The 22,226-nt window shown below is 52.5% G+C and overlaps 8 protein-coding genes across 8 annotated transcripts; 4 read left to right on the top strand and 4 right to left on the bottom strand.

Moving 5' to 3' along the window:
• Positions 1–3,280: 3,280 nt before the first annotated feature.
• Positions 3,281–4,223, bottom strand: BO97DRAFT_365169 (mitochondrial 37S ribosomal protein bS16m). The gene is made up of 3 exons (XM_025692568.1): positions 4,075–4,223; positions 3,748–3,943; positions 3,281–3,657 (listed from the first exon to the last, which is right to left on the bottom strand). Exons 1-3 carry the CDS (start codon positions 4,149–4,151, stop codon positions 3,619–3,621), a joined length of 312 nt encoding a protein of 103 aa, XP_025553417.1. The 5' UTR covers positions 4,152–4,223; the 3' UTR covers positions 3,281–3,618.
• Positions 4,224–4,383: 160 nt separating this feature from the next.
• Positions 4,384–5,861, top strand: BO97DRAFT_386758 (NADHX epimerase). The gene is made up of 5 exons (XM_025693550.1): positions 4,384–4,594; positions 4,660–4,768; positions 4,861–4,926; positions 5,022–5,116; positions 5,188–5,861. Exons 1-5 carry the CDS (start codon positions 4,511–4,513, stop codon positions 5,617–5,619), a joined length of 786 nt encoding a protein of 261 aa, XP_025553416.1. The 5' UTR covers positions 4,384–4,510; the 3' UTR covers positions 5,620–5,861.
• Positions 5,804–8,647, bottom strand: BO97DRAFT_441737 (WD repeat PLAP family protein). Its single transcript, XM_025698199.1, has 3 exons — positions 8,436–8,647; positions 7,873–8,326; positions 5,804–7,817 (listed from the first exon to the last, which is right to left on the bottom strand). Exons 1-3 carry the CDS (start codon positions 8,481–8,483, stop codon positions 5,950–5,952), a joined length of 2,370 nt encoding a protein of 789 aa, XP_025553415.1. The 5' UTR covers positions 8,484–8,647; the 3' UTR covers positions 5,804–5,949.
• Positions 8,648–9,251: 604 nt separating this feature from the next.
• Positions 9,252–11,501, top strand: BO97DRAFT_386753 (WD40 repeat domain-containing protein). Its single transcript, XM_025693549.1, has 6 exons — positions 9,252–9,708; positions 9,765–9,878; positions 9,942–9,981; positions 10,035–10,130; positions 10,197–10,855; positions 10,938–11,501. The coding sequence occupies exons 1-6, from the start codon at positions 9,699–9,701 to the stop codon at positions 11,072–11,074; spliced, it is 1,056 nt and encodes a 351-aa protein (XP_025553414.1). The 5' UTR covers positions 9,252–9,698; the 3' UTR covers positions 11,075–11,501.
• Positions 11,502–11,741: 240 nt separating this feature from the next.
• On the bottom strand, positions 11,742–13,749 carry BO97DRAFT_404244 (putative RNA binding protein). Its single transcript, XM_025694925.1, has 7 exons — positions 13,565–13,749; positions 13,388–13,456; positions 13,094–13,125; positions 12,966–13,003; positions 12,797–12,857; positions 12,675–12,741; positions 11,742–12,599 (listed from the first exon to the last, which is right to left on the bottom strand). Exons 1-7 carry the CDS (start codon positions 13,601–13,603, stop codon positions 11,877–11,879), a joined length of 1,029 nt encoding a protein of 342 aa, XP_025553413.1. The 5' UTR covers positions 13,604–13,749; the 3' UTR covers positions 11,742–11,876.
• A 146-nt stretch (positions 13,750–13,895) lies between these two features.
• Positions 13,896–16,744, bottom strand: BO97DRAFT_404243 (alpha-actinin, sarcomeric (f-actin cross linking protein)). Its single transcript, XM_025694924.1, has 4 exons — positions 16,399–16,744; positions 16,168–16,234; positions 14,446–16,053; positions 13,896–14,376 (listed from the first exon to the last, which is right to left on the bottom strand). Exons 1-4 carry the CDS (start codon positions 16,452–16,454, stop codon positions 14,170–14,172), a joined length of 1,938 nt encoding a protein of 645 aa, XP_025553412.1. The 5' UTR covers positions 16,455–16,744; the 3' UTR covers positions 13,896–14,169.
• Positions 16,745–18,273: 1,529 nt separating this feature from the next.
• Positions 18,274–19,862, top strand: BO97DRAFT_404242 (aldo/keto reductase family protein). The gene is made up of 2 exons (XM_025694923.1): positions 18,274–18,953; positions 19,043–19,862. The coding sequence occupies exons 1-2, from the start codon at positions 18,438–18,440 to the stop codon at positions 19,376–19,378; spliced, it is 852 nt and encodes a 283-aa protein (XP_025553411.1). The 5' UTR covers positions 18,274–18,437; the 3' UTR covers positions 19,379–19,862.
• A 706-nt stretch (positions 19,863–20,568) lies between these two features.
• Positions 20,569–22,004, top strand: BO97DRAFT_386740 (HAD family hydrolase). The gene is made up of 2 exons (XM_025693548.1): positions 20,569–20,909; positions 20,983–22,004. The coding sequence occupies exons 1-2, from the start codon at positions 20,901–20,903 to the stop codon at positions 21,706–21,708; spliced, it is 735 nt and encodes a 244-aa protein (XP_025553410.1). The 5' UTR covers positions 20,569–20,900; the 3' UTR covers positions 21,709–22,004.
• The last annotated feature ends 222 nt before the right edge of the window (positions 22,005–22,226 follow it).

Raw genomic sequence — 22,226 nt, 5'->3', positions numbered from 1 at the left:
TGACTGACTGGGGTGGGAAGGAGAGGAAGGAGAGGAAGGTTACTAGTCACGGAACAATGACCGTAAAGGAAAAAATTGACCTAAAGAGAGAGTGAGTGAGAAAGGAAGAGAGAGAGAGAGAGAAAGAGAGAGAGAGAGAAGAGAAGGGAGGGAGGGAGAGAGGGAGTGGCAGTCCAGTCCGTCCGTCCGTCCCAAGTAAGTAGAAGGCCGATAATGAATGGATGGATGGATGGATGGAGGGGTGGTGGATTACCTATGGAGAGTTCGAGTCCGGAACGGTCCTTTGGGTTTTAGGGGGGGGATGATGGGGAAGAGAGATGTGGTGGTGGTGGTGGTTAGTGGTGGTGGTAGTAAATGGAGCCTGCCTGAGAGAACGGAAAGACAGAACAAAGGGACAAGGAGAGGGGGGAGGCGAGTCTCGCTCAATGACTGTGTTCGTTCTCGTCCCGGTTGTCGTTGTCTTCTTCTTCTTCTTCCACGGATCCAGGATCCAGTCTGCTTGCGTTCCAGGAGTTTGCGGATGGACGACAATCGGAAAGTCCCTTGGGTCCGTTCACTGAGGGATTCTGGTTGATACACTAAATTAGTACGAAGGAAATTGTGCACTATGCTTGTTTTGTCCAAACGAAATTGCAGGAAGCTAAAGCGCGACCCGGCAGTTTAAGATGACACGACGCGCGATCGATCTTATATTAAGAGTAGGGACAAATACTGCTTGCTATACCCCGATAGTGATAATGATAATGGTGATGGTGGTGCCTGAGTAGCGAAAACACAGACACCTGGATCCATCTTTCTATCTTTCTACCTTTGTCTAGCCTCTGACCTTCGGACGGCTGCTTGCTGCAGGTGCGAACTGGCTGCGTGCAAGTGGCTCCTGCCTGCCATCGGAGACTGAGATGCAGCAAGGTAATGCCGATTGCAGCTCCATTGAGATATTCTACGCAAACAACAGCCACGAACGGATGCGAACGTGGAGGCAAGTGCGTGTGCCGAGGCCGGTTGGGACGTGGCTGAATAAGTAGATCGAGCTGGCTGCTTGACTGAAGATCCAAATTACCATTGCCGTCATCACCAATATTCTTGTTCTCCTCCAAAGAGTCTAACCCTGTCCCACTAATCTCGGCACGATAAGAGAAAACAAAAGTAAAGAAGACCACAATTGATATTGAAGACAACGGCCGACCTGGATTCTGGCTCCGACACACCCGTCCAGACAGACGCTCGGAACCTTGAATGAACCCCGCGTTATCCGTGGCGACATGACTCGACTGTTGATGACAAGACGAAATCCCACTCAAGGCACTCCGAGGCTAATTGACTAACTGGTCTAGCACGCAAGCAACCTCTTTTAGATGTACCGGCTGCCTAGACACCAAATAAATACATAAATAAATAAATAAAAAAATACACTACTACAATACTACTGCTACCCCTGTTCCTTACCACCCCTACCTACAACGGCGGGCAGCGTCTGCAATTCGTATATGACGAATACTTCCTCATGCGCTAAAGCCAAAACAGTATCCCATCCACGTTAAAGAAGAACCCTAATCGTGCCTTTCCTTCTGATCACGAGCAAATCTCGCCGTACGACAGGAAGTCTGCCCACGGGTTAGACCCGTGGTTTCCAACGAGCTGGAGGAGCTTTGCTGTGCGGCTCCAACGAGTACATGGCAAAAGTCATCAGTACGAGATTCTGGCGGTTGTTTTACCGAGCTTTCCATATTAACTATTTACCTGTCTTGAGCAAACGCTATGAGGACTAGATAAACCCCCGTGTACTGAACAAAATCAATGGCCATTCTGTTGGGGTCTAGAAACTCGGCCCGAGACGCAGGCATCGACCGGACGAAAACCAGCCTGGAAGATCTCGATCAATCACAATCGAAGACCCAAGGCCCGTGATCGTAGCTGCAGAAAGAGCTGAGGACAGATTCCTATCATGTGATTGCAAAGGGGGTGGGAAGGATTTACAAGGAGGAAATCAGACAGAATCTTTTGGTCTGGGTCGCGCAGTTGGACCCCCTCTCTTTTTACCACACCAGCCACTATATCTAGCACAACAACTCCCTCGACGAGTTGATAAGCCCATCCACCGTGTTGTAGACTAACTTAACCCACATACCGACTGTACCTTGACCAGGCCAGGATTACCTCCCTAGACCTTTTCAGGGCCGATGATTGCTCCGACAAACCAACCAAGATATAGTCCGATGAGGCGACAGCAGTCGAGATACTAGACTAGTTCCAAGCTGCACGGACATCAGAATGATGAGCGGGAGGGAGTGGGCAGAGAGAGAGAGAGAGATAGGTGTAGCCACCCCTATCTGGGTCTAAGGGAAGCAGGCCCTGGGATGGTGTGTGTGGCTTGCCATGGGTCAATGAGAATGCTCCAAAACTCTGAGGATGATCTTTCCTGCCTGGAATTCAGAGGCAGAGCCAATCACCACGGCCCGTCAGACGGATGACCCTCGGACTGGCTGATGCAGTGCCTGTCCCCTGACGTGGATTGGTCCAGGTCTGATTTCGATGCGCGGCAATTGCAACAATAAGAAAGAGGGGGAGGGGAAAAGCCCGTCGAGTAGATTGGCTACAAATCGGAGCGGCGGCAGTCATACAGTGCCAGGACAGGGCCAACCCCTGTCCATGGAGGATGTTGAGAAGTCCCATGTCGGGAGGCTCTTGTTTACACCAAGAACCAGGCACTGGCTAGCCTTGGTAACTGATCGCAAGGCGTCGTCTCTGCATAGAAGTTGATGCCTATATGCATGTTAGGTAATTCAGGGTCACCAAGCGGAATGGACTTGTGAAGCCAATACACAGTTTGAAGCCGATTTTTGAAGTTTCTCTTCGGTCATGGGGGCGGGTTTTGAGTCATGTTGATATAATTCCGAGTCTTCAAATTGGCATTTATACAATTGAAGCCCCGAGGGTGACCCCTTCATGACAGTGCTGATCCCACGGAAAGTCGACCGGTGGGCGGTCAATTCCAGCGTGGTCATCTGCCCGTCAGTAAATGCAAGGAGAGAGGCGAACAACTCCTGGGGTCCTTCTTCCGCTGTTCTAATCATCTCCAAAAGGCTTGGTCAGTAAAAGTACGCCCGTGACAGTCTCATGGTGTGCTCCCATCTTTACACAGGGCATACTCCAGTACAGCCTGCAGGACCAGGTAAGGAAGTGCGGCCTTACATCAGTTCTAGACTTTTAGAGACGCGGTCCCGGGAGACATGACCAAGAACGTGCGCACAAGCATTATTTGGTGGACCGACCCAATTCCAATCACGAAATATGAATGCTAATTGCCATTAATCACAATGCGAGACGCAGCACATAATCGGCACACATAATGTACATAAATCTCGACCCAGAAAAGTTCCAAATGTATCACTCTCAATAAACGCCAAATAAGTAATGCCAGGAGCGTAACATTCAGGGATATTTTCCGCGCCACCGACTCTCTCTCTTTCTCACACACACTCTTTCTCTCGGTCTCACGCGTCACGGGCCTGGACGACAGTTACCGGCCCAAGCTGTGCGAGCACTTCGTCAACTCGGACTCCAGTACCCTCATGCAGAATATACAGATATCAAGGACGATATGAAAGCGCGCGTTTTTCATTTATTGGGGACCTTCTTCGCTTCGATAAGACCGGCCTAGAAGCACACAGACACAGTTAACAAAAGAAAATTCTACTCATCTTCGGTCTTCCTGCGGAAGAGCCTCCCTCCAGAATATGAACATACCATGTGCAGTAACCGCCAGACACCATCGCTAGGCTGTGCACCAACACCCAACCAGTACTTGGCTCGAGACCGGTCGAGCGAGATATCCTTGTATGCTCTTGCGGCGCGGGCTTCCTCGTCGGAGAGGCCGGTAGGGCGCTGGGGGATAGGGTTGAAGGTGCCAATGACCTCTAGGGGGCGGGAGTCGCGAGCGGAACTGAGCAAGCAACGTAAATTAGCACGGTACTCTGAGCTCATCGCAGATTAGACATCTAGGGGGGATTCGTGGCCCCCCATGTGGCGGCATCATGCGATTCATAGTAGTGACCAAAAAAAAACTTCACCTACCGGGCCTGGGCAACAACGATGTTGTAGACGGGCTTGTGCTTGTTCCCGAAGCGGGCCAGACGAATACGGACAACCATCTTGAGGGAGAGCGGGTTCAATTGGCGAAAATGAGAAGTCACCGAGCAGCGCAAAGGGAGATCAACTGAGCGAGCTGCAGTAGATAGATAGACCTCGACCTCCGACTCCGCGGCAGTTTCCAGCGTGTCCGGACGATTGGTTTATCCGGATAGAGACCAGATTGGGGTTAGCGGCGGACGGTGGGGAATATCGATAACAATGATGCAATGCAATGGATGGCACACTTATCTACAACACCACGCAGTAATCTCCTAGCTATAGCTTTAATTCTTCTCACCTACACATTGCCCAATCGACTACCTACCCCATTGAGCCCCCTCTCAGATTCGTATTCAATCCCATTGATTTACAATCTTGTATGCTCTTCTCCCGCATCCTAAGGCGGAACCCGTTCACGGCCCCATTCCGAAAGTTTACTATATCAGCCAAAATGTCCTTGAAGGTAAGCTACTCGCTCAGCCATAGCTACCATCACGGCGACCAGAAGCTTAGACAACGACAAAACAGGCCCTCTCCTCCAAAGATGCCGCCTCCCTCGACAAGGACCTCATGGAAACAGGGGGCTTCTCTCTGGACCAACTGATGGAACTAGCCGGACTATCAGTGTCCCAAGCCGGTGCGCATCCCCTCAAATGACCTCTCACCAAACTCAAACCAGCCCAGATACCCAGCAGCAACAGCCTTATTAACTCAAGATAAAAAAAACAGTATACCGGATGCACCCGCCCAGCGCGGGAAAGAACATTCTCGTGATCTGCGGCCCGGGGAACAACGGTAAGCGCACGCCCGGCACATATCCATAGCCATATCGCACATCGCATACCTCATACATACCCCATTCCCAAACCCAAATTGACCGAGATAAACAGGTGGCGACGGCCTCGTAGCAGCGCGTCACCTCGCGCACTACGGCTATACCCCAAGCATCTACTACCCAAAGGAGGGCAAAAACGAGCTATACCAGGTAAGCAAGCCCCCAATGCCCACCTCAGCCCAAACCACCTGCCCCACAAACAACTAACCCAAACCATCCAGCGCCTCAAAACCCAACTCCAAAACCTCTCCATCCCCTTCGTGACAGACCTCCCGGTAGCCATCAAATCCTCGCACCTGCTCGTGGACGCGGTATTCGGGTTCTCCTTCGGTGGGCCGCTGCGGGACCCGTTCCCGGAGGTGATCAGCCAGATGGAGGCGGCGACGATCCCCGTGTTGAGTGTCGATGCGCCGAGCTCGTGGGATATCGAGAGTGGACCGCCGAAGGAAGGCCCCGGGGCGGGGTTCATGCCTGAGGCGTTGATCAGTTTGACGGCGCCGAAGCCGTGCGTGAAGTTCTACCGTGGGCGGCATTTTGTTGGGGGTCGGTTTTTGACGCAGCCCATTGCGGAGAAGTATGGGTTGGATGTGCCGGAGTATCAGGGGGTGGATCAGGTTTTGGAGGTCGGGGTGGATGCTGAGGGGCGATTGTAGGTTGTCTTTCAATTGGTAGAGGTGGTTGCGTTGTAGTGGAGGGGAAGGGTTCAGGAATTTGAAAAACCCTTGAGGAAGAGGGAAGGGGGAAGAAATTCATAAAGAACCTCCAAGGAGCAACTCCCTGTTCCCCTTTGTGCTACGATGCAGGACAAACGAAATGTCATGTATGTGCTCTGGTAGAGGTGCTTGACAGCCGTGAGTCAATGTTTAATTTCATGCAGGTGTGCATCGCTATCGTTAACCAATATGTATAATCCCTACGAATATAAAATAGCAGGTAGTCTCCGTCTAACACATGTAAAAATGTCCTCGAGCCAACTGTCCACCCTACGACAGCGCCTCTCTGATTTCCCCGATGATGCCCTTGGTTCTCGGCTCCTTCCCAAGACCGGAGCTCGAGATCGTATTGAGAAGGGCACCCACGTCGTAGACCTCCTTCGCCGCGGCCTTAACCTCCTCGCCCAGCGCTTCGACCAAGGTTCCTAAGGCGACAAGGCTGCGGTAGACGGCCTCGGAGTCCTTCTCACCATGCAGCATCTGCGTGAGCTCAGCAAGGAGCACCAGCCCCTTCTCTGACGACTCGGGGGCTACTTCGTTCCCTCCGGATGTCAGATATACGGCGACGTTGATGTAGAGGGTTGCGACGGCGATTGTAAGATTCCGATTCGGTGTCGATCCGCTATTCGACAAGGCAGACTTGATGGCAGTCAAGATATCGTCAAATCGGCTCATCACCAAGTTGCGACCCGCTTCCGTTTCAAACAAATTCGCCAACATTCTGGCCGATAACATAGCGTTGTTGACGTTCAAGGGAGAGTTGAACACGCCGCTAGAAAGGAGTCCCGAGATGAGATCCTTCCCATCGTAGTCTGCAGTGGCCACCGCGGGGGTGGCGGGCGCAAGTAATCGAAGAAGATCCAAACCAGGGAGTCTGCTTGAGGTGGGCCAGAGTGTTGCGACTTTGTATAATAAGACGACACCAGTTCCTGCAATAGGCGATCCGTTAAGACTTGACGATTCGAGTTGGGTGCAAAGAGAAACCACGGTCTCGAGTTCGGATGGACTCAATGACAGCTCTTTCGATCCAGACGTCACAAGCTGCTCGTTCAGTTCTTGTAGCTTCTTAGCGATCACCTTGAGATTCGCGGATTTGATCGACAGATACTGCTTTTGAGGAAGGACTTTAGGGCGGGGCTCTGGAGCCGGTGGTGGCTGAGTTGCTTGCGTCTCTTGCCCCTCTCCCGGACGGTAACGCCTTTCTTGTCCCCAAGGGTCGGCACCCGCAGGGGTCGGGCCTTGGTTAGACTGGCCAAGGCTGGCACCCTGGCTGTTCTGGACAATGAACTGCGCAACTTGGTCGAGGTAATTCATAGAGAGCTCGTTATCTTGAATAAATTTCGTCGCGGCCTCATATGGGTTCTGAGAGACGTTGTATGGCAATTTGAGAGGCGGTTTGCCGTCCTCGACGTCGACATCGAAGACATAGTCGTAATCCTGTCCCAGGTATTCAATCTTGCGTCCACTGCTAGCGGCAGAATCCACCACCGTGCCCACGGCAACCCACTCCCGAGATGCCAATGACCATGTGTGAGCCGTGATACTACCATCAGTCTCACGAATCATCTGCACCTGTCCATCCTTGGTACCTGACTTCTGCTTCAGAAACTCGGGGCCCGGAAGTTGCTCTTTGTTGATTTTGCCGACCTGTTGTTCCGGAATTGCGGATTCCTTGACTGTCCTCTCGAACTGCTGGATTACTTCCGCGCTTGCTACCCGGTCCTCGCTCCTGGTGAAAACACGCGTGACTCGATCACTGGCTCCGGTGACTATATCGCCAGTCTCCTGACAAGCAGCGACGCTCCAGACCGAGATCGCCGGGTGTGTAATCGTTTGCACGCACTGCATGCCGTCCCACACTCTCACCGTCCGGTCTTCGCCCGAGCTGACCAGCTCCCCGGAAGGCAAGGCAGCCAGCGAGTAAATGAAACTTTCATGACCATGAAGCTCTCCGACGAGTTGGCCTTGTATAGTGTAAAGTCGAATAACTCCGTCGTTGCTTGCAGACGCGAAGTGCGCGCCGGAGGGGTGGGAAGAAGGGACCTTGCACAACGCCCTCACCACGTCCTGAGAGTCCTTGATAGTTTTCAGGAGTTTTCCCGACGTGTTGAAGATCCGGATGATCTTATCCGCGCAGCCTAATGATGTTAGCAGTGTGTCAAAATGACCATTGTCATTGACTTGGGTACCTACCAGTGATGATTGTATCCTTATCGTAAGCAAGCACCGTCCAGACACTTCCCTGATGACCATCCAATACGAGATCACAATCCCATTTGCCTATTCTCCAGAGTCGGGCTGTGGAGTCCCAGCTACCACTTACCACCCATCCACCCTCGTGTGAGACGTCCAGCGCGCACACGTTGTGTGCATGGCCTAAGAGCATAGCATCCGCATTATCATCGGCGGCTTTGCCCGGTTGCCTCGCCTCTATGATTGTATCTTGTCCACCGGAGAGGACTAACCCGTCGGGGAAGTCGGGTGTGGGTGGGTAGTATGCTAGGGCGTTGATGAAGGCCGAGCCGTGAGAGGTGATGTTGTAGTCATACGTCGGAGGCGGGGTAGACACTAGTCTCCATAGTCGCACTGTTGCATCTCGAGAGGCTGAGAAGATGGCATTCGGGTTGGGAAAGGCCACAGCGCGAACCTATTGAGATCGAGAAAAAGAGAAAGTGGTCAGTTGTCGACGATCGCCAAAATAGGGAGGGTGGGTGTGGCCAGAGTCAGCGTTAACAGCCGGAGGGGGGCGTTCTTACATCATCGCCGTGACCCTCCAGAGAAGCGGAGATCTTGAACTCAGGCATACATGAACTGATGTACTAGATCAAGGGGAGCGAAGTTGAAGAGATTATGTGGAGAGTGGGGTGGAGGGGAGAGGAAGGGGAAGTGGTGAAAATGAGAAGATGACAGCGATAGTCCAAAGATCAACCTCCAGACCTGCACCCTGGTGGTTCCTGGTTGAGTTAACTTGGTAGTACCTGGGAGCTGCTAACTACCCGTTGACTAACTAAGGAGGCTACGGTACCTCCGCGGTCATCACGTGGGCGGTGGCTGAGCTGGTGTCGGGAAGAGAAGTTGCTAGAATCGGGATGTGGTTGATAAGCCGATGAGAACAGTCATTGGCAGATTATAGGCAGGGGTGTTGGTTTATACTATGCTGATAGTATTGTCTAATATTTTTGATCACCCTGGTAGCATACAAAGATGAGAAGCAGAGAGGTATGGGCATAATAGACTTGTGAATGCATGACATTGAATACAAACTCTACCCACCAGACTACAAGGGGTCAACACTTCTCTGCGATGAATCTGAATAAATAACAGCTAGCACCAGATCAGGCGTAGTTCAGTATTGGAGTATGAATCAAGGTATGTGCTGTTCTCCTATAGAATTGAATCTCAACTGTATCCATGATAAACTGTTTGTTGACTGCATCTCCAAGCCCCAGCCAATAGATTCTCGAGGGTCCTCACGTGTGGTTAGTCTAAACCCAAAGAGGCTTAGCCTTGGGATGGAAAGGGAATTGTAAGGCGATCTGCGAATATCAAAAAAGAGAACATCACCAGTTGCATCGCTCCTCACTCTTCTTCCCCCTACGGGCTCAACAGTCCCTCTCAACTGTGTTTTGTAGACCTGAACAGAAGCACAGACCTCTTCTCACTTCCCCGTGAACTTCTTCCGTGCGCGATTGTACAATTTCACCTCTCCTCTTGCTGCACTTCCAATCATTCTTAGAAACCTCCCACCCTACCCTCCCCCACTGTTTGGGCCGATTGATGACTTGACGAGATCGACGATTTTTCTTCTGTATTTTTACAACCACTCATCTCTCTCATCTTCTGCTTAAAATTTCATCTCCGGGTTTCCGATTGTATGCCTTTCTAGACAGCTTGTATCTGCTGTTGAAGACGATCAATCAATCAACCATCACATAACATTAACGGCCGCCTGCAAACTGATTTGCGACAATCGATACCCCAAGCATCTATCTTAACAAAGCGCAGAAAAGCAATCCAAAATGGCAGCCGGTAAGGCTCGATACTTCTATCTTTGCATACTCGATGATAACTGACAAATCGCATAGATATCCCGAAAGTCGTGCCGTTAACATGCCACGGACATTCTCGTCCCGTGCCGCATATCAACTTCTCCTCCACCGTCGAAGATGACCAGTACTATCTCATCTCCGCATGCAAAGGTACGCCGCGCAGGGCTCGGCCGCCAAACAGATTAAGTCTTCAAGCTAATCAACAACCTGCAGATAACAATCCCATGCTGCGCGATGGTATCACGGGTGACTGGTTCGTCCAACCACCAACTCCGAGCGAACCCTCAACTAATGTCTCCCCAACAGGATCGGAACCTTCCTCGGCCACAAAGGTGCCGTCTGGCAGGCACGTCTCTCGACGGATGCGACCATCGCCGCCACCGCCGCCGCCGATTTCTCCGCGTAAGTCTCCCCCTAGCCCGCACCATCCCTGCGCATTCATGGCCAAGAGCTAACCTGCTCGAACAGCAAAGTCTGGGACACGCACACAGGCGAATGCCTGCACACGCTTCAGCACTCGCACATCTGCCGCGCGGTAGCATTCCCGCTGCAGCCGTCGCCCCGCGTGCTAGCGACAGGCGGCTTCGAAAAGAAGCTGCGTATCTTCGACCTAACGCGCAGCAGCAGTAGCAGCGGTGGCGGGGGTAACAGCAATAGCTCCTCGCCAACATTCCCCAGCGCGCCATCAGGCACAGAAACCAGCCAAGCGGCGGCGGCGGTAACGAGTTACGAGATCGGGCCGGGGGTGCACGGGGGCACGATCAAGTCGATCGTGTGGAACCAAGACTACAACATCCTGACGACGGCCGCCGAGGACCGGAAGATCCGGTGGTGGGACCTGCGGTCGCGGCACCCGGTGGTGGAATACACGGTGGACGGACCGATCGGCAGCTGCGAGCTCAACACGCTGGCGGTGCGCCCCAACGACGCAGGCATCCTGACGGTGGCGGCCGGCAAATCGGTGTATCTGTTCGATGGGCTGAATCCGGGGCGGCTGCTCAAGAAGATCGACTTCCGGTACGAGGTCGCCAGCGCGGCCGTCAACAAAGAAACGAGCCGTCTGGTCACCGGTAGTGCTGACGATACTTGGGCTCGCGTGTATGATCTGATGACTGGTGAAGAACTTGGTACGTTTTTTTCCCTCCCCCCCCCTCGTTCCCCATGCCCTCCAATCCCCTTCCAAATAGCATAGCGCTAATATTCCAAAAGAAGTCCAAAAAGGCCACCACGGCCCCATCTGGTCCGTAAGCTTCTCCCCCAACGGCAAACTCTACGGTACCGGAAGCGAGGACGGAACCATCAAACTCTGGAAAGCATGCCGTGAACCCTACGGTCTCTGGCGGTGAAATTTATCCCCCCCTAAAAATCACTAGCCTAGATGAGCCCCTAGCCTACAGCGCAGCCCCGAAAGCTAGGTTACATATGCCTCAGCCCCGGAAAACGGACCAGGACTGTGTGGGGAGGGATTGCTAGTGGAAGAGCATGATGATGATGCATAGTGAATCATAGGAATGGATGGCCACAATTGACGATTGATTGACCTCGTATATCCTGAACACGATTGGTCAAAGGGGTCTGAGAGAAGAGGGAAAGAAAGATCGCGAGAGATTTGTCTCACAGGTATATAACGCGGTGCACACCCTCTTGGAGCAACCTCTCCGTGAACGGGGCCGGTCATACTTAGCCTCTAGTTGTCCATCTCCATATCATAGTTGCTCTTCACTACACAGAATATGTTACCTACTTGCCTACCTACCTATGAAAATACTTTGCTCCTCATGGGCCAGACTTGCTCAGGACGAGTTATCAATATGCATGATGGACCATCTGCTAAGCATAATCATGGAGAAGTGATCCATTCTATTGTGATAGATTCCCTATCGGTGCAAGGTTCGCAGTAACAAACGAAAAGTGCGTATATCCTAACCCAAACCACTCAGCCCGAGATATCCTCAATATTCTTCATCATTACACCTACCCAGACTCCGTACAATCGATATTCAAATGCTTGTTGTTCGGGGTTTGTAGATGGTGTCTGTCCGACAAACCAAGTTTCTCTCTTAGATTTTAACTACACAAAGCAGCGATTGTCACCCAACGCCGTTCTCGCGCAACAGTTAAACGTAGCGAATTGTTTCCAAGCACACTTTACTCGATCATATCAATATCGTCATCCCCAGCCGCCGCGGCGGATGCAGGGGCAATCTGCTGCGGCTCGTCGGGAACAGTCTGGTTGTCAGCCGCACCGGCACCGGCACTAGCCGCACCACCCCAGTAGTCGTCCATCTCGGCGTCGAGTTCCTCCTGGGTCTTCCGAGGCCGACCATTGACCGTGTGGCGGCCCTCACCACCACGGTTATCACGCTCACCCTGCTGACGTCTTCCACCACCACCACCACCACCACCACCGTTGGCAGGTCTGCGGGCGGGGGAGCGTTGACCGGGGACGTATCTGTCGATGTGTTCGGGAGGCGGCTTGGTGACATCGCTGCGGCGGTAACCTCCACCGCTACCGGGGCCGCGACGGCCGCGACGACGCCGGGCACCACCGTCGGGGCTGCCGCTTCTGCTGCCGGGACTCAGGCTGCGAGCGTTTCGATCGCGGGGCCGCTCCACACGGTCGAACAAACTGCCCTTGGGACGTTCCACGTTATCGAACGGGTTGCGGTCCCGTCTTCCGCCGCCGCTACCACTGCCAATGAGCGTCAACCGGATGGGCTGACCTTTAGCGTTGGCACCGTCAAACTCGCTGATAGCTGTGCGCGCGTCGCTGACACGGTTGTAGGTGACGAAAGCCAGGCCTTCGGAGCGACCGGCCCGGTCGTAGACAAGAGAGACATTGGTGATGGGTCCGATGCGGGTGAATAAATCCTTTAAACGAAGGAAGATCCCAGATTAGATACGTATAGGCCTGAGGGGCAGCTGATGGTTGCAGCAACGGCTTACCTCTAGATCACTCTCAGTAATGTCGTAGTGGATGTTTTCAACGCGGAGCTTGGCTCCGGTAGATGCGCTAACGTAATGTCAATCGGACTGAAGACTGTGATGGACATATAGGACGGACGTACTGTTCGTGCTCGGGAGAGTAGCGGTCACCGCGCGGGCGTCGAGGGGCACGGGAAGGACGGGCTGAAGGATTCGAGGTAAGAATTGTTCCCCACCGATCATGTAACACCAGCAAGTCGGAGCAGTGACTGTGAAAGAGGAGGATAAGGAGTAGTCGAAGTCAAAACGCACCATCTCTGTCGTCTTCGTATTTGTCATGAACCCAATCGCTACAGGTGCGGAGACAACAGGTTAGCGAACACACCATCTTGATGAAGCAATAGCCGCCACCACGGTCAGAGGGAGAAGGGTGCAGTTACAGATCCAAATCCGGGCGATCATCTCTGTAAGACTGTTGTGGTCGCAATGAAGAGACAAGGTCAGCTCGAAAGTCACAGTAAGTACTCGTGTAAACACAGCTCCATCATCTTTTGCAGCGCAGCGTGGCCGTGTGTCTGGGCGAGACGGTGCTACGAGGCCAGCGAGTATTGCTTATCATGATGCGCGAGTATAGTTCGGAAGGAGACAAGGAGGAAGGACCTATTTGATAATGCAGTTAGAGGCGATAGTTAGAGGCTAAGTGCTGGCCGGAAAGCCATGGAGGGTGGTTATACCTTTCTTACGCCATCACGGCGACGACCTTGCGGAGGACGGCGACCACGATTCTGAGGTTGCTGCTTCTGCTACACCGAGGAGAAAGCCGTATTAGCAGACTTTCGAATGAAGAGAGAGAGAAAATCGAGTCCAAGCCGCAGCCCGCATACTGGGCTAGTTTATCACGGGGGACTTACAGGACGCTCGGCGATGATCTCGTCGAGACTGCGATCCATTTTTAAAGCTGCCGAAGAGATAGGAGTCTTTTATGGGAGATAAAGATAAACAGATAGTAGGCAACAAATAACAGCGCCTGCACTGCGGGGATGAGCGAGAGTTGAAGACACTGAAGGGAGAGATCGAGAGAGAGAGAAGAGAGAAGGGTCGGCGAAAGCTGCAGCCCCAGATCGAATCCAGGCCGGGACGTCTCGAGACGCCTTGTCCAGACCGCCCGGACCAGACTCCGACACGTGATGTACCTTTCAAGGCATACTCCTATTGGGCCCGTGCAGGATTGCAACAATTACAGTACATTCTATTCAGGCCTTTAATAAGAGCACAGAGTAAAAAAGCCTACTTCTACCCACACAGAGACAGAAAACTGTACATATCTGGAATGACAACGAACCGTGATACCCTCCCTTTTGTGCTCCAGAAAACACCGATCGCAACCTTCAACAGCAATGTCCGGAAGAGCATATGGATATGGAAAAAGGAAAGGGAAACAGAAGAACACCGGGTGTGCAATGCAGCCAATCATGCAATAAGAAGAAGCAAGGGAACAATAGAAGTAACGCAGTGATTAGCTTTCACCGTTGGCAGGTGTATTCGATTGGGTTTCGTTGCTGTATTCCATCATCTTGCCCATGAAGCTGATGTAGTCGTATTTGGGAAGATCCCGATCTTCCTGCATGTCGGGGCCTTGGTGGGGTGGCATCGTCTGTACCAAGTGGTCGATGACCTCGTCGGGAATCAGGGAGTGGCGTAGATCGAGTTCGGTCACATACGGCTGCGGATCGTCAGTCACATACGAAGCAGATCGGGACAATTCAGGCAAAGTAGAAAGGAAAGGACATACCTTGCCATCGGCAACTTCACGGAAACTCTGCAAGACTTGCTCGGCGGAATTCTGATCTTCAACCACGCTAACCATGAAATGGATGAATTGCTCGAAGCTGACACCGGCGTTCTGAGCCAACCGGGCCGGGCCACATGTCTCGAGGTAAACCTGGTGCATCTCCTCCTCGTCGTACACAAGACCAAGACTTGCAAGCGCGGCTGAGAATTCGAGCTCGAGAAGTGTATTGGAGGAGTCGCGATCGAAGTGTCTGAAGACCGACTCGAATTCCTCCAGCTGAATGGGAGTCAGGTTAGTCATGTTGCGGGCCACGAGTTGGTTGTCGAGGAAAGCCAGTTTCTTTGAGATGCTCGATTTGACCAGACTCAACTCGTAGGAGAGTTCATCTAAGGTGTATGTCGTCCAATCGTTCTCTTCAATGTTGGCTTCCGCACACTGCTCGTCCAAAGCCGCGATGGTATCTAGAAAGGCGTCGAGGGGAGGGAGATTGTCATTGAGTCTTTGGACATGGGCTAGTTGGTCTTCTACATCGCCATCAAGACCGGATATAGCCAGGGATAGCGTCTTAAGCGTCAATGCAAAGTCGTTTGCCTTGTCCGCGAAGGAACGGCGGAGCGCATTCTTGATATCTCGAATTGTTTCGTTGATGAGTTGACTACGCTCATGCTCGTCGCGTGTCAAGCCCTCCCATTGCTCATCGCAGACCTCCAGGCTAAGCTCAGCGGGGGGTTCGTAAGGTTTGAGACGATAGGTGCTGAGCTTAGTCTTGATATTCCCTAGGAGAGCCGCAAGATCCGACTTCTCGGCCACCCACTGGCGCTTTTGGTTCCTCTTATACAGCGAGAACTGATGGGCCTGCTCTTTTGCGTCCTTGTAGGTACCCTCGAAGGACGATGTCTTCCACGCCTCGCGTTGCGCGGCAATCAACCGCAGCAGCTCCTTCATCCTTCGCTCGTAGGAATTCTGCATCTCCCAGGCACCATGCATGTTGTTGATGAACTTCTCGACCCGACGTCCCGCATTCTCCACCCGCTCCAACTGCGAGAAGGCGTGGAACCAGTAGGCGATGTACGTCATAAGCGACTTCTCATCCGGCTTCGCGACATCGCAGACGTCGTCAACATCCAGTAGATCCGGAATGCCGATCTCATTGGAGGCAATGTCAAAGGCAAGCTTCATGTTTCCGCGGTGGTCCTTCTTATCCAAAGCCTCGAAATCGATCAGATCCGGTCGGTGGATGTCCAGAAGCGCACAGAAGGCCAGACCGTCATTCCAGCTGGTCGAGAAATCCCGGACTTTGACGCCTTCGTAACAAGCAGTCTTGCGCTGACACCAAAGCAGGAGACCCGCCTTTGCGGTCATACCCTCGGCGTTGATGTCACTGATGGTAAATCGGAGAATCAGAGTCCAGATCAGGCCCAGCACGATCTTTCTATTGCCGTCCACCACATCCTCAGCGCCAATATTGGTCATCTGGATTCTCCTCCCCTTGATGAAGTCGAGACTCTTGTTGACATTTTCGAATTTCTGCACACGGAGCTTGGGTTTCGAAGCGTAGCGGCCGAGCGACTCGCCGCCGAGGATCTCGAGGAGGTGAATAAGGATGACCTAGAACGGTTTCGCATGGTGTCAACAATCCCAGTTCATCCCGTAATCTCTATCTGTATTTTTGCCCGAGGACCTCCGTGCAGCATCGGAAAGGGTATGGATAGGTGGACTCACGCCATCGGAGAGGTCGACGACTAGATCATCGATAAAGATTCTGCGGACCTTCAGCTTATCGTTAAGCCTACAGGAAAATAAAGCGCTTTGTCAGTCCATGCGACCTTTGGTGGGCGGGGTAGAGAGCAAGTGAACAAAGAAACCCCAGTAGCAATGCCCGATCTGCGCCGAGAGGGGTTCTCTCGCAGGCATGCCGTGGTCACCCAACAACTTTAAGGGTAGGAAACACACCATTTTGTGAAGGTCTTCTGCTGTACATTAATCCAGTGCTTCTCAACCGCCAACATGGTGAATGCTGAAGCAGGTAGTGATCATCCAGGGCGTGGGCGGGGACGAGCGTTTTTTTGCAGGTGGGAAGCACGGACTTTGAGTGAGCGGCGGCTGCTGCTGTCTGTTGCCGGACAAGACTCGATGGAGGAGCTGAGGGAATGGGGAAGGGGGCGCTTCCGTTCGTTGACAATCCGAGCGACTTAAATGGAAGAGGCAGATCGTCAGGCCCGCGGCACTAAGGGATTAGAAGTGAGCGTTGTAGCACACGATTCGCTGGAATGGGGTTTAGTGGTGTGGTTGGGATGCAGGAGGAGTAGGTAAGTAGGTAGGTAGTAAGAGTAGTATCGAGGAAAGTGAAAGAATGAGGCAAACCGTTGGACGAGAAAGATAGTTCGAACAATACAGCGCCTCGATTACTCCCGGAAACAGATAAAGGGGCTGCTTACAGCTTTACTGGTTTGGCATTCAATCAATGTCAAGTTGTCAACAGATGGTCGGTTTCCCTCCCCTTCTTTTTCCTCCCCCCACAGCAATCACTGGGTGGAAAGTATTCAACCAGTCGGCAGCTACCGGTCGACCCAGACTAGGACTATTCTACATTATTGCCATAACTATCCCCCAAGACTTGGAGGAGATTACAGATGGTCAGGTAGCATCAGGCAGAGAGATTCAGGTACCTATTTAGTAGTACAATAGTAGTACTCTGATAACAAATTCTTATGACTCGCCATTGACAGCTCCAAGTCGACGGCTGTGGTTGGCCAATATCCAAATTGACATTCCTCAAGTTTCTGTTTTTAGCACCACAGAAAATCTTCCAGATTCTCATTTCCGAGTCAACTTTTACGAGTACATCCACTTTGTTGCCCCTCCCCCGATAACTGAGTTGATAGACTACAACCCAACAAGACGCCCGATGAATTTCTTCTATAAACATCTCATCCAGACCACAGTCCCGGCTTCGCAATCCCTATTCATGCATTCATCCATACACATACTCCCTACATTCCCAACATCGGGTTTCTAGCAATGGCTTTCTCCGAAACGCTGATCGGAATCCATCTTGTGCTTGCGACCCACATCCAGTCAATTGATCGGAGCGCCGCTGTCCACTCGAGAGAGGGGTTCGATCCTCTTTGGAGTCGGAACTGTTGTCGGCATGTTTATTTCCATTGTTAGCGCATGCCTTGTCTGTTTCGAAGGATCCGGCAACGTAGATCTGTGATCTCCTGTGACTATACTCGATGGATCGATTGAGATGTAGATGTTAAGTTGTGGTACGGCACTTGATACACAGGGAAAGAAAGGCCATTGTATGATTTCAATTCAGTATTGTTTGGCCTTCTTCTCATAATACCAGCGAGAGGAGGTTAGTGTCTGCGTAGGCTATGGCAATGTTATGGGATTTGCCCAAATGGTGTTAATAACCTGCTATGCATATAACAGCCGCCTGCTATACCCTACTACGCCTTGCCGTAGGCTCTTGGCTTCTTGTCGGCCGGGATCATGGCTTGATCTGTGAGGGGATGGGGGGTAAAATTGAACATCTTCATCGCCCGGAAGGCCAGGGTCCCTCAGGGGTGGCGGTCTCTCAGCCCAGAGAAGGATTACCGAGATGTTGATAGATTTCCTGCACGGCAGAGGATACTGCCCAACTGTCCCATCACATGGGTTTGACCGTACACCGAAGACACGGAGAGAGAGAGCGAGATTCTTCACGCAGCAAGAAGGTCAGGACGGATGCCACCATCGCAGAAACGAGGCTAGCGCCCGCGGCGGCGTGATGATATCATCCGGGTCGAATGGGGGCCCGCGGCGGAAAGCATTCACCACCAACCAGCTAGAACGAGCGTTCTCTTCCATCCCATTCTCTTTCCCTCCCAACCGCTTATCTGATTCATAATCACGCAAGATTCAATATAGAAAAGCGAATATCAGCTTCTTGAATCTCTCATCTTTGATTCGGGAAGTAAATTCACAGCCGAGCAAGAACCGAAACAATGTCGTCCAAATACACCATCACCGATCTCTTGCCCCTCCCAAATTCCTCCGTCCAGATACCCCGCCTCGGCTTCGGGGTATACCGTTCCCACGCCGACAAATGCGTCACGTCTACCGCCCACGCCCTAAAAGTCGGGTACCGACACATTGATACCGCGCAATTCTATGGAAACGAGAAGGAGGTGGGCGACGCCCTCCGCGCATCGGGTCTGGCCCGCAGCGACGTCTTCGTGACCACCAAGATCCTCAGCCCTGCGGGGTCGCCGGAGGCGACCTACGAGAAGCTGGTGGCCAGTGTCGAGAAAATCGGGGGCAAGGATGGATACGTCGATTTGTTCTTGATTCACAGCTCTAAGTCTGGCTCGGCGGGCCGGAAGGAGCTGTGGCAGGCCCTGGAACGCCTGCTGGAGGAGGGCAAGACCAAGGCCATCGGCGTCAGCAACTTCGGCGTGAAGCACATCGAGGAGTTTAAGTCGTTTGCTAAGGTCTGGCCGCCGCACGTCAATCAGATTGAGGTGAGTTGCGATGCTCCGGGGTAGTGCCTGGTACAGTACTTTGTGACGAAAGGTTCTTGTTACTGACTCGGTCCTTTGAATGAATCTAGCTCCACCCCTGGTGCCAACAACGCGAGATCGATGCCTACTGCAAGAAGAACGGCATCATTGTCGAATCGTATTGCCCGCTCGTGCGCAACTACAAGGCCAACGACCCTACGCTGGTCGAAGTGGCACAGAAGTACAACAAATCCACACAGCAGGTGTTGGTCCGCTACGCATTGCAGAAGGAATGGGTTCCCCTGCCCAAGTCAGAGACTCCGGAGCGCATCGCCGCCAACGCCGATGTATTCGACTTCGAAATCAGCAAGGAGGATATGAACATTCTGGACGGTCTCGACCAGGGTAGCGGGGGTGCCATTGTTGAGGCCGTGGAGAACGAGTAGACTGCATATACCGATGGAAACACGTGTCTGGAATAAGACCCTTTGCAAGATATATAATATTATGATCTGTCACTGATAATGTTACTCATGAGCCTCCGGCTGCATGATGAAAGATTTAATAGATCGAGAAGTCGGCCGCGCAGGATGCATCATGCGAAGTCGCGCCGGCGTCAATGGGAACCACTCCATTGGACACCGTGTAGACTGACAGCCGTAGGCGGAACGTGCTTGCGAATTAGACGGCTGCTCTGCGACACGGCAAGACACGGCCATAGAGTCAGGCCATCAAGCAGAGCTCATGCTCCGCGGGTGGGTTGAGATTGGTCCTGGCGACAGCAGTTATGTTCGCAAGAGAGGGGATGAAGATACCAAACAGGTTTACGACCAGGTTCCGGAGTAAAGCAGGTGCCCGTCAATCCTAAGCATTTAGGTGACAATGAGGGGGCTTTCATGCAAGCAACGCTACTAGGATCGATGCGTCTGCACCCCAACAGGCCACTGAAAGCAAAACCCAAACTCAAAGAAAGGACACGCGCGCGGGGTGGGGAAGAGGCGGCTACTTAGCATTGGTAGTATGCACGACAAACGTTTTCATCTGTCACGCTGCTTGATTGCTCAGAGCATTGATGGAGTGTAGAGCAAGATAGATAGTCTGTAGACGATTGTACGAGGTTAGTCAGGTCCCGTGCGTGGCTCATGCTACTTGAACCAACATGCCTAGGCTCACCGGGACAGTAGTGGTATAGCATGAGGGAATAATTGTAGTAGTCCCATTTCTTGGCAACGAGCGCTTCTCGTCCATGCGCATGAGGTTCCGAACGCTAGAGAATGGATTACTGCACTCCGGGGTAAGGATTGCGATTGACACTGTTTGCTAGTGGTTGTTTGACCCGGTTTACATCCGACGGCATGACTGAAGTGATGGTAAACGAACTACAAACAAAGCCTCCGAGAGAGAGGCACTGGTTGGGAATGAGCTGGTGAATGCATGATATAGATAGAATCTCATCGATTGCAGTGCGTAGCTTGGGAGTGATTCTGTGGTCTTCCATCCGGGGCTGAGGCTATTCCCATCCGGGCTAAGCGGAGGGGCATCCGAGCGTTACCCAAACAAGGCTGGCAGTGTTGATAGTGGTTCTATGATCTCACTGACTCCCCCGCTCTTGCCTAGAAACGAAACATTGGTTGGTGTGCCTTGAAATAGTACAAGGTAGTTCCAATGTACGTAGTGGGGGAAGGAAAGGCTGGTAAACACCGGTGACTGAACCCCTCTGCTGACTTCTATTTAAATTATGTGAATGCCCCTCGTCAACTCCATGTTTTTGTTTGCAGAAAGTCAGTCCTCCCTCATAACACTAACACACACTACACACACTCTCTCCTCTCCGCCTACCACTTTCCTACTACTCCTCTAAACACCTCTCTATCCTCGCGCATCTTGCTCTCAACCTTTTCGTCCTTCTCCCTCGAAACCTCATAGGAGACTTTTGCCTACTTCTAGACAAACACCCCACAGCCCATCATGCCTCAGGTTAGTGTTTACCCCCATCCGTTCAGGAAAATGATCGTGCCCCTCACATGCTGATCATCGTGAGCTGCTGCAGATCACCGAAATCTTCTTCGATTGCGACAACACGCTCGTCCTGTCGGAGGAGCTGGCCTTCGAAGCCTGTGCCGACCTGGCGAATGAGATCCTGGAGAAGCACAACATCTCGGACCGGTACACCGGGGAGCAGCTGATCCAGGACTTCGTGGGGCAGAACTTCCGCGGCATGATGGTCTCCCTGCAGGCCAAGTACAAGTTCGAGATGAGCAAGGAGGAGCTGGAGAGCTACGTGAAGGAGGAGGAGGACCGGGTGATCGCCAAGCTGGAGGCCAAGGCGCAGCCGTGCGTGGGGGTGATGCCCGAGCTGGAGAAGCTGTACGAGTCCAAGAAGTACGGGCTGGCCGTGGTGTCGTCGTCGGCACTGCGCCGCGTCAAGGCCTCCATCAAGAAGGTCGGCCAGGACAAGTTCTTCGACGAGGACGCCGTCTACAGCGCCGCCACCTCGCTCCCCACCCCGACCTCCAAGCCCGACCCCGCCATCTACCTGCACGCCCTCAAGGAGCGCAACAAGAAACCCGAGGAGGTCGTCGCCATCGAGGACAGCAAGTCTGGCTCCCTGAGTGCCATCCGCGCCGGCATCCCTGTCATCGGCTACGTCGGCAGCTACAATGGCGATGCCAAGCAGTTGGAGATGACCAAGGTGCTCACTGACCTCGGCGTCAAGGTGATCATGAAGGATTGGAGCGAGTTCCAGGACTGTTTGGCTCAGATCGAGAAGGCCTAGACGAATCAAGCGTCTTCACGATCCACTAAGTCCCCACCGGTTATGTTACTGGGTCTCGACATGATGTTATGATAGCGAAAGCATTGTACTTTCATATTCCCCATTTTACGAATCTAATCATGCTTTCTTCGATTCTCCGCCGATGTCAAGCTCGTTTGTAGGAGACGCAGTTTCCTGTTCTGTTCGTGGAAGATGACTGTCAGTTCTCACATTCCACCTTCTTTCTTCTAGAACATATGCGATGCTAGTAGTCAGAATCAGTACAGTGGTTCAATAGGTAGACCTGAGCACTCCGCAATACAAAGGAGATCTATTCTATGCATCAAGCATATAAATTCACGAAGCGTAGACAGCCCATCCGCCCTGGACATACTAGGTACCTACACAAGCTCCCACTCCCAAAAGTCCATTCCTCGAATTCTAATCCGACCATCCGCGCCCATACCACAAGACTGATGTTTTCTCTTCCCCCCTTGCTAACCATCACTTGTTTTCTGATAGAAACAGAAAACGCAGTA

This window comes from Aspergillus homomorphus (genome assembly GCF_003184865.1).
Source record: "Aspergillus homomorphus CBS 101889 unplaced genomic scaffold BO97scaffold_9, whole genome shotgun sequence".
NCBI lineage: Eukaryota > Fungi > Ascomycota > Eurotiomycetes > Eurotiales > Aspergillaceae > Aspergillus > Aspergillus homomorphus.
This window is presented reverse-complemented; position numbering and strand designations above follow the sequence as displayed.

What these genes read in the sequence shown, in the direction of transcription:
- BO97DRAFT_386758 (XM_025693550.1), top strand. Translation starts at nt 4,511, where the DNA reads ATGCTCTTCTCCCGCATCCTAAGGCGGAACCCGTTCACGGCCCCATTC. An exon ending in CAGCCAAAATGTCCTTGAAG is followed by an intron (nt 4,595 to 4,659) that starts GTAAGCTACTCG and finishes ACGACAAAACAG; the next exon opens with GCCCTCTCCTCCAAAGATGC. An exon ending in CTGCGGCCCGGGGAACAACG is followed by an intron (nt 4,927 to 5,021) that starts GTAAGCGCACGC and finishes CGAGATAAACAG; the next exon opens with GTGGCGACGGCCTCGTAGCA.
- BO97DRAFT_404242 (XM_025694923.1), top strand. Translation starts at nt 18,438, where the DNA reads ATGTCGTCCAAATACACCATCACCGATCTCTTGCCCCTCCCAAATTCC. An exon ending in CGCACGTCAATCAGATTGAG is followed by an intron (nt 18,954 to 19,042) that starts GTGAGTTGCGAT and finishes GAATGAATCTAG; the next exon opens with CTCCACCCCTGGTGCCAACA.
- BO97DRAFT_404243 (XM_025694924.1), bottom strand. Translation starts at nt 16,454, where the DNA reads ATGTTGGCGGTTGAGAAGCACTGGATTAATGTACAGCAGAAGACCTTC. An exon ending in TCGTCGACCTCTCCGATGGC is followed by an intron (nt 16,054 to 16,167) that starts GTGAGTCCACCT and finishes AAACCGTTCTAG; the next exon opens with GTCATCCTTATTCACCTCCT. An exon ending in GTGAAGTTGCCGATGGCAAG is followed by an intron (nt 14,377 to 14,445) that starts GTATGTCCTTTC and finishes GACGATCCGCAG; the next exon opens with CCGTATGTGACCGAACTCGA.
- BO97DRAFT_441737 (XM_025698199.1), bottom strand. Translation starts at nt 8,483, where the DNA reads ATGCCTGAGTTCAAGATCTCCGCTTCTCTGGAGGGTCACGGCGATGAT. An exon ending in TGGAGGGTCACGGCGATGAT is followed by an intron (nt 8,327 to 8,435) that starts GTAAGAACGCCC and finishes CGATCTCAATAG; the next exon opens with GTTCGCGCTGTGGCCTTTCC. An exon ending in TAAGGATACAATCATCACTG is followed by an intron (nt 7,818 to 7,872) that starts GTAGGTACCCAA and finishes TAACATCATTAG; the next exon opens with GCTGCGCGGATAAGATCATC.
- BO97DRAFT_386753 (XM_025693549.1), top strand. An exon ending in GCCGCCGCCGATTTCTCCGC is followed by an intron (nt 10,131 to 10,196) that starts GTAAGTCTCCCC and finishes CTGCTCGAACAG; the next exon opens with CAAAGTCTGGGACACGCACA. An exon ending in GATGACTGGTGAAGAACTTG is followed by an intron (nt 10,856 to 10,937) that starts GTACGTTTTTTT and finishes ATATTCCAAAAG; the next exon opens with AAGTCCAAAAAGGCCACCAC.
- BO97DRAFT_404244 (XM_025694925.1), bottom strand. Translation starts at nt 13,603, where the DNA reads ATGGATCGCAGTCTCGACGAGATCATCGCCGAGCGTCCT. An exon ending in ATACGAAGACGACAGAGATG is followed by an intron (nt 12,858 to 12,965) that starts GTGCGTTTTGAC and finishes CGAATCCTTCAG; the next exon opens with CCCGTCCTTCCCGTGCCCCT. An exon ending in TACTCTCCCGAGCACGAACA is followed by an intron (nt 12,742 to 12,796) that starts GTACGTCCGTCC and finishes ACATTACGTTAG; the next exon opens with CGCATCTACCGGAGCCAAGC.
- BO97DRAFT_365169 (XM_025692568.1), bottom strand. Translation starts at nt 4,151, where the DNA reads ATGGTTGTCCGTATTCGTCTGGCCCGCTTCGGGAACAAGCACAAGCCC. An exon ending in ATCGTTGTTGCCCAGGCCCG is followed by an intron (nt 3,944 to 4,074) that starts GTAGGTGAAGTT and finishes TTGCTTGCTCAG; the next exon opens with TTCCGCTCGCGACTCCCGCC. An exon ending in TCTGGCGGTTACTGCACATG is followed by an intron (nt 3,658 to 3,747) that starts GTATGTTCATAT and finishes GTGTGCTTCTAG; the next exon opens with GCCGGTCTTATCGAAGCGAA.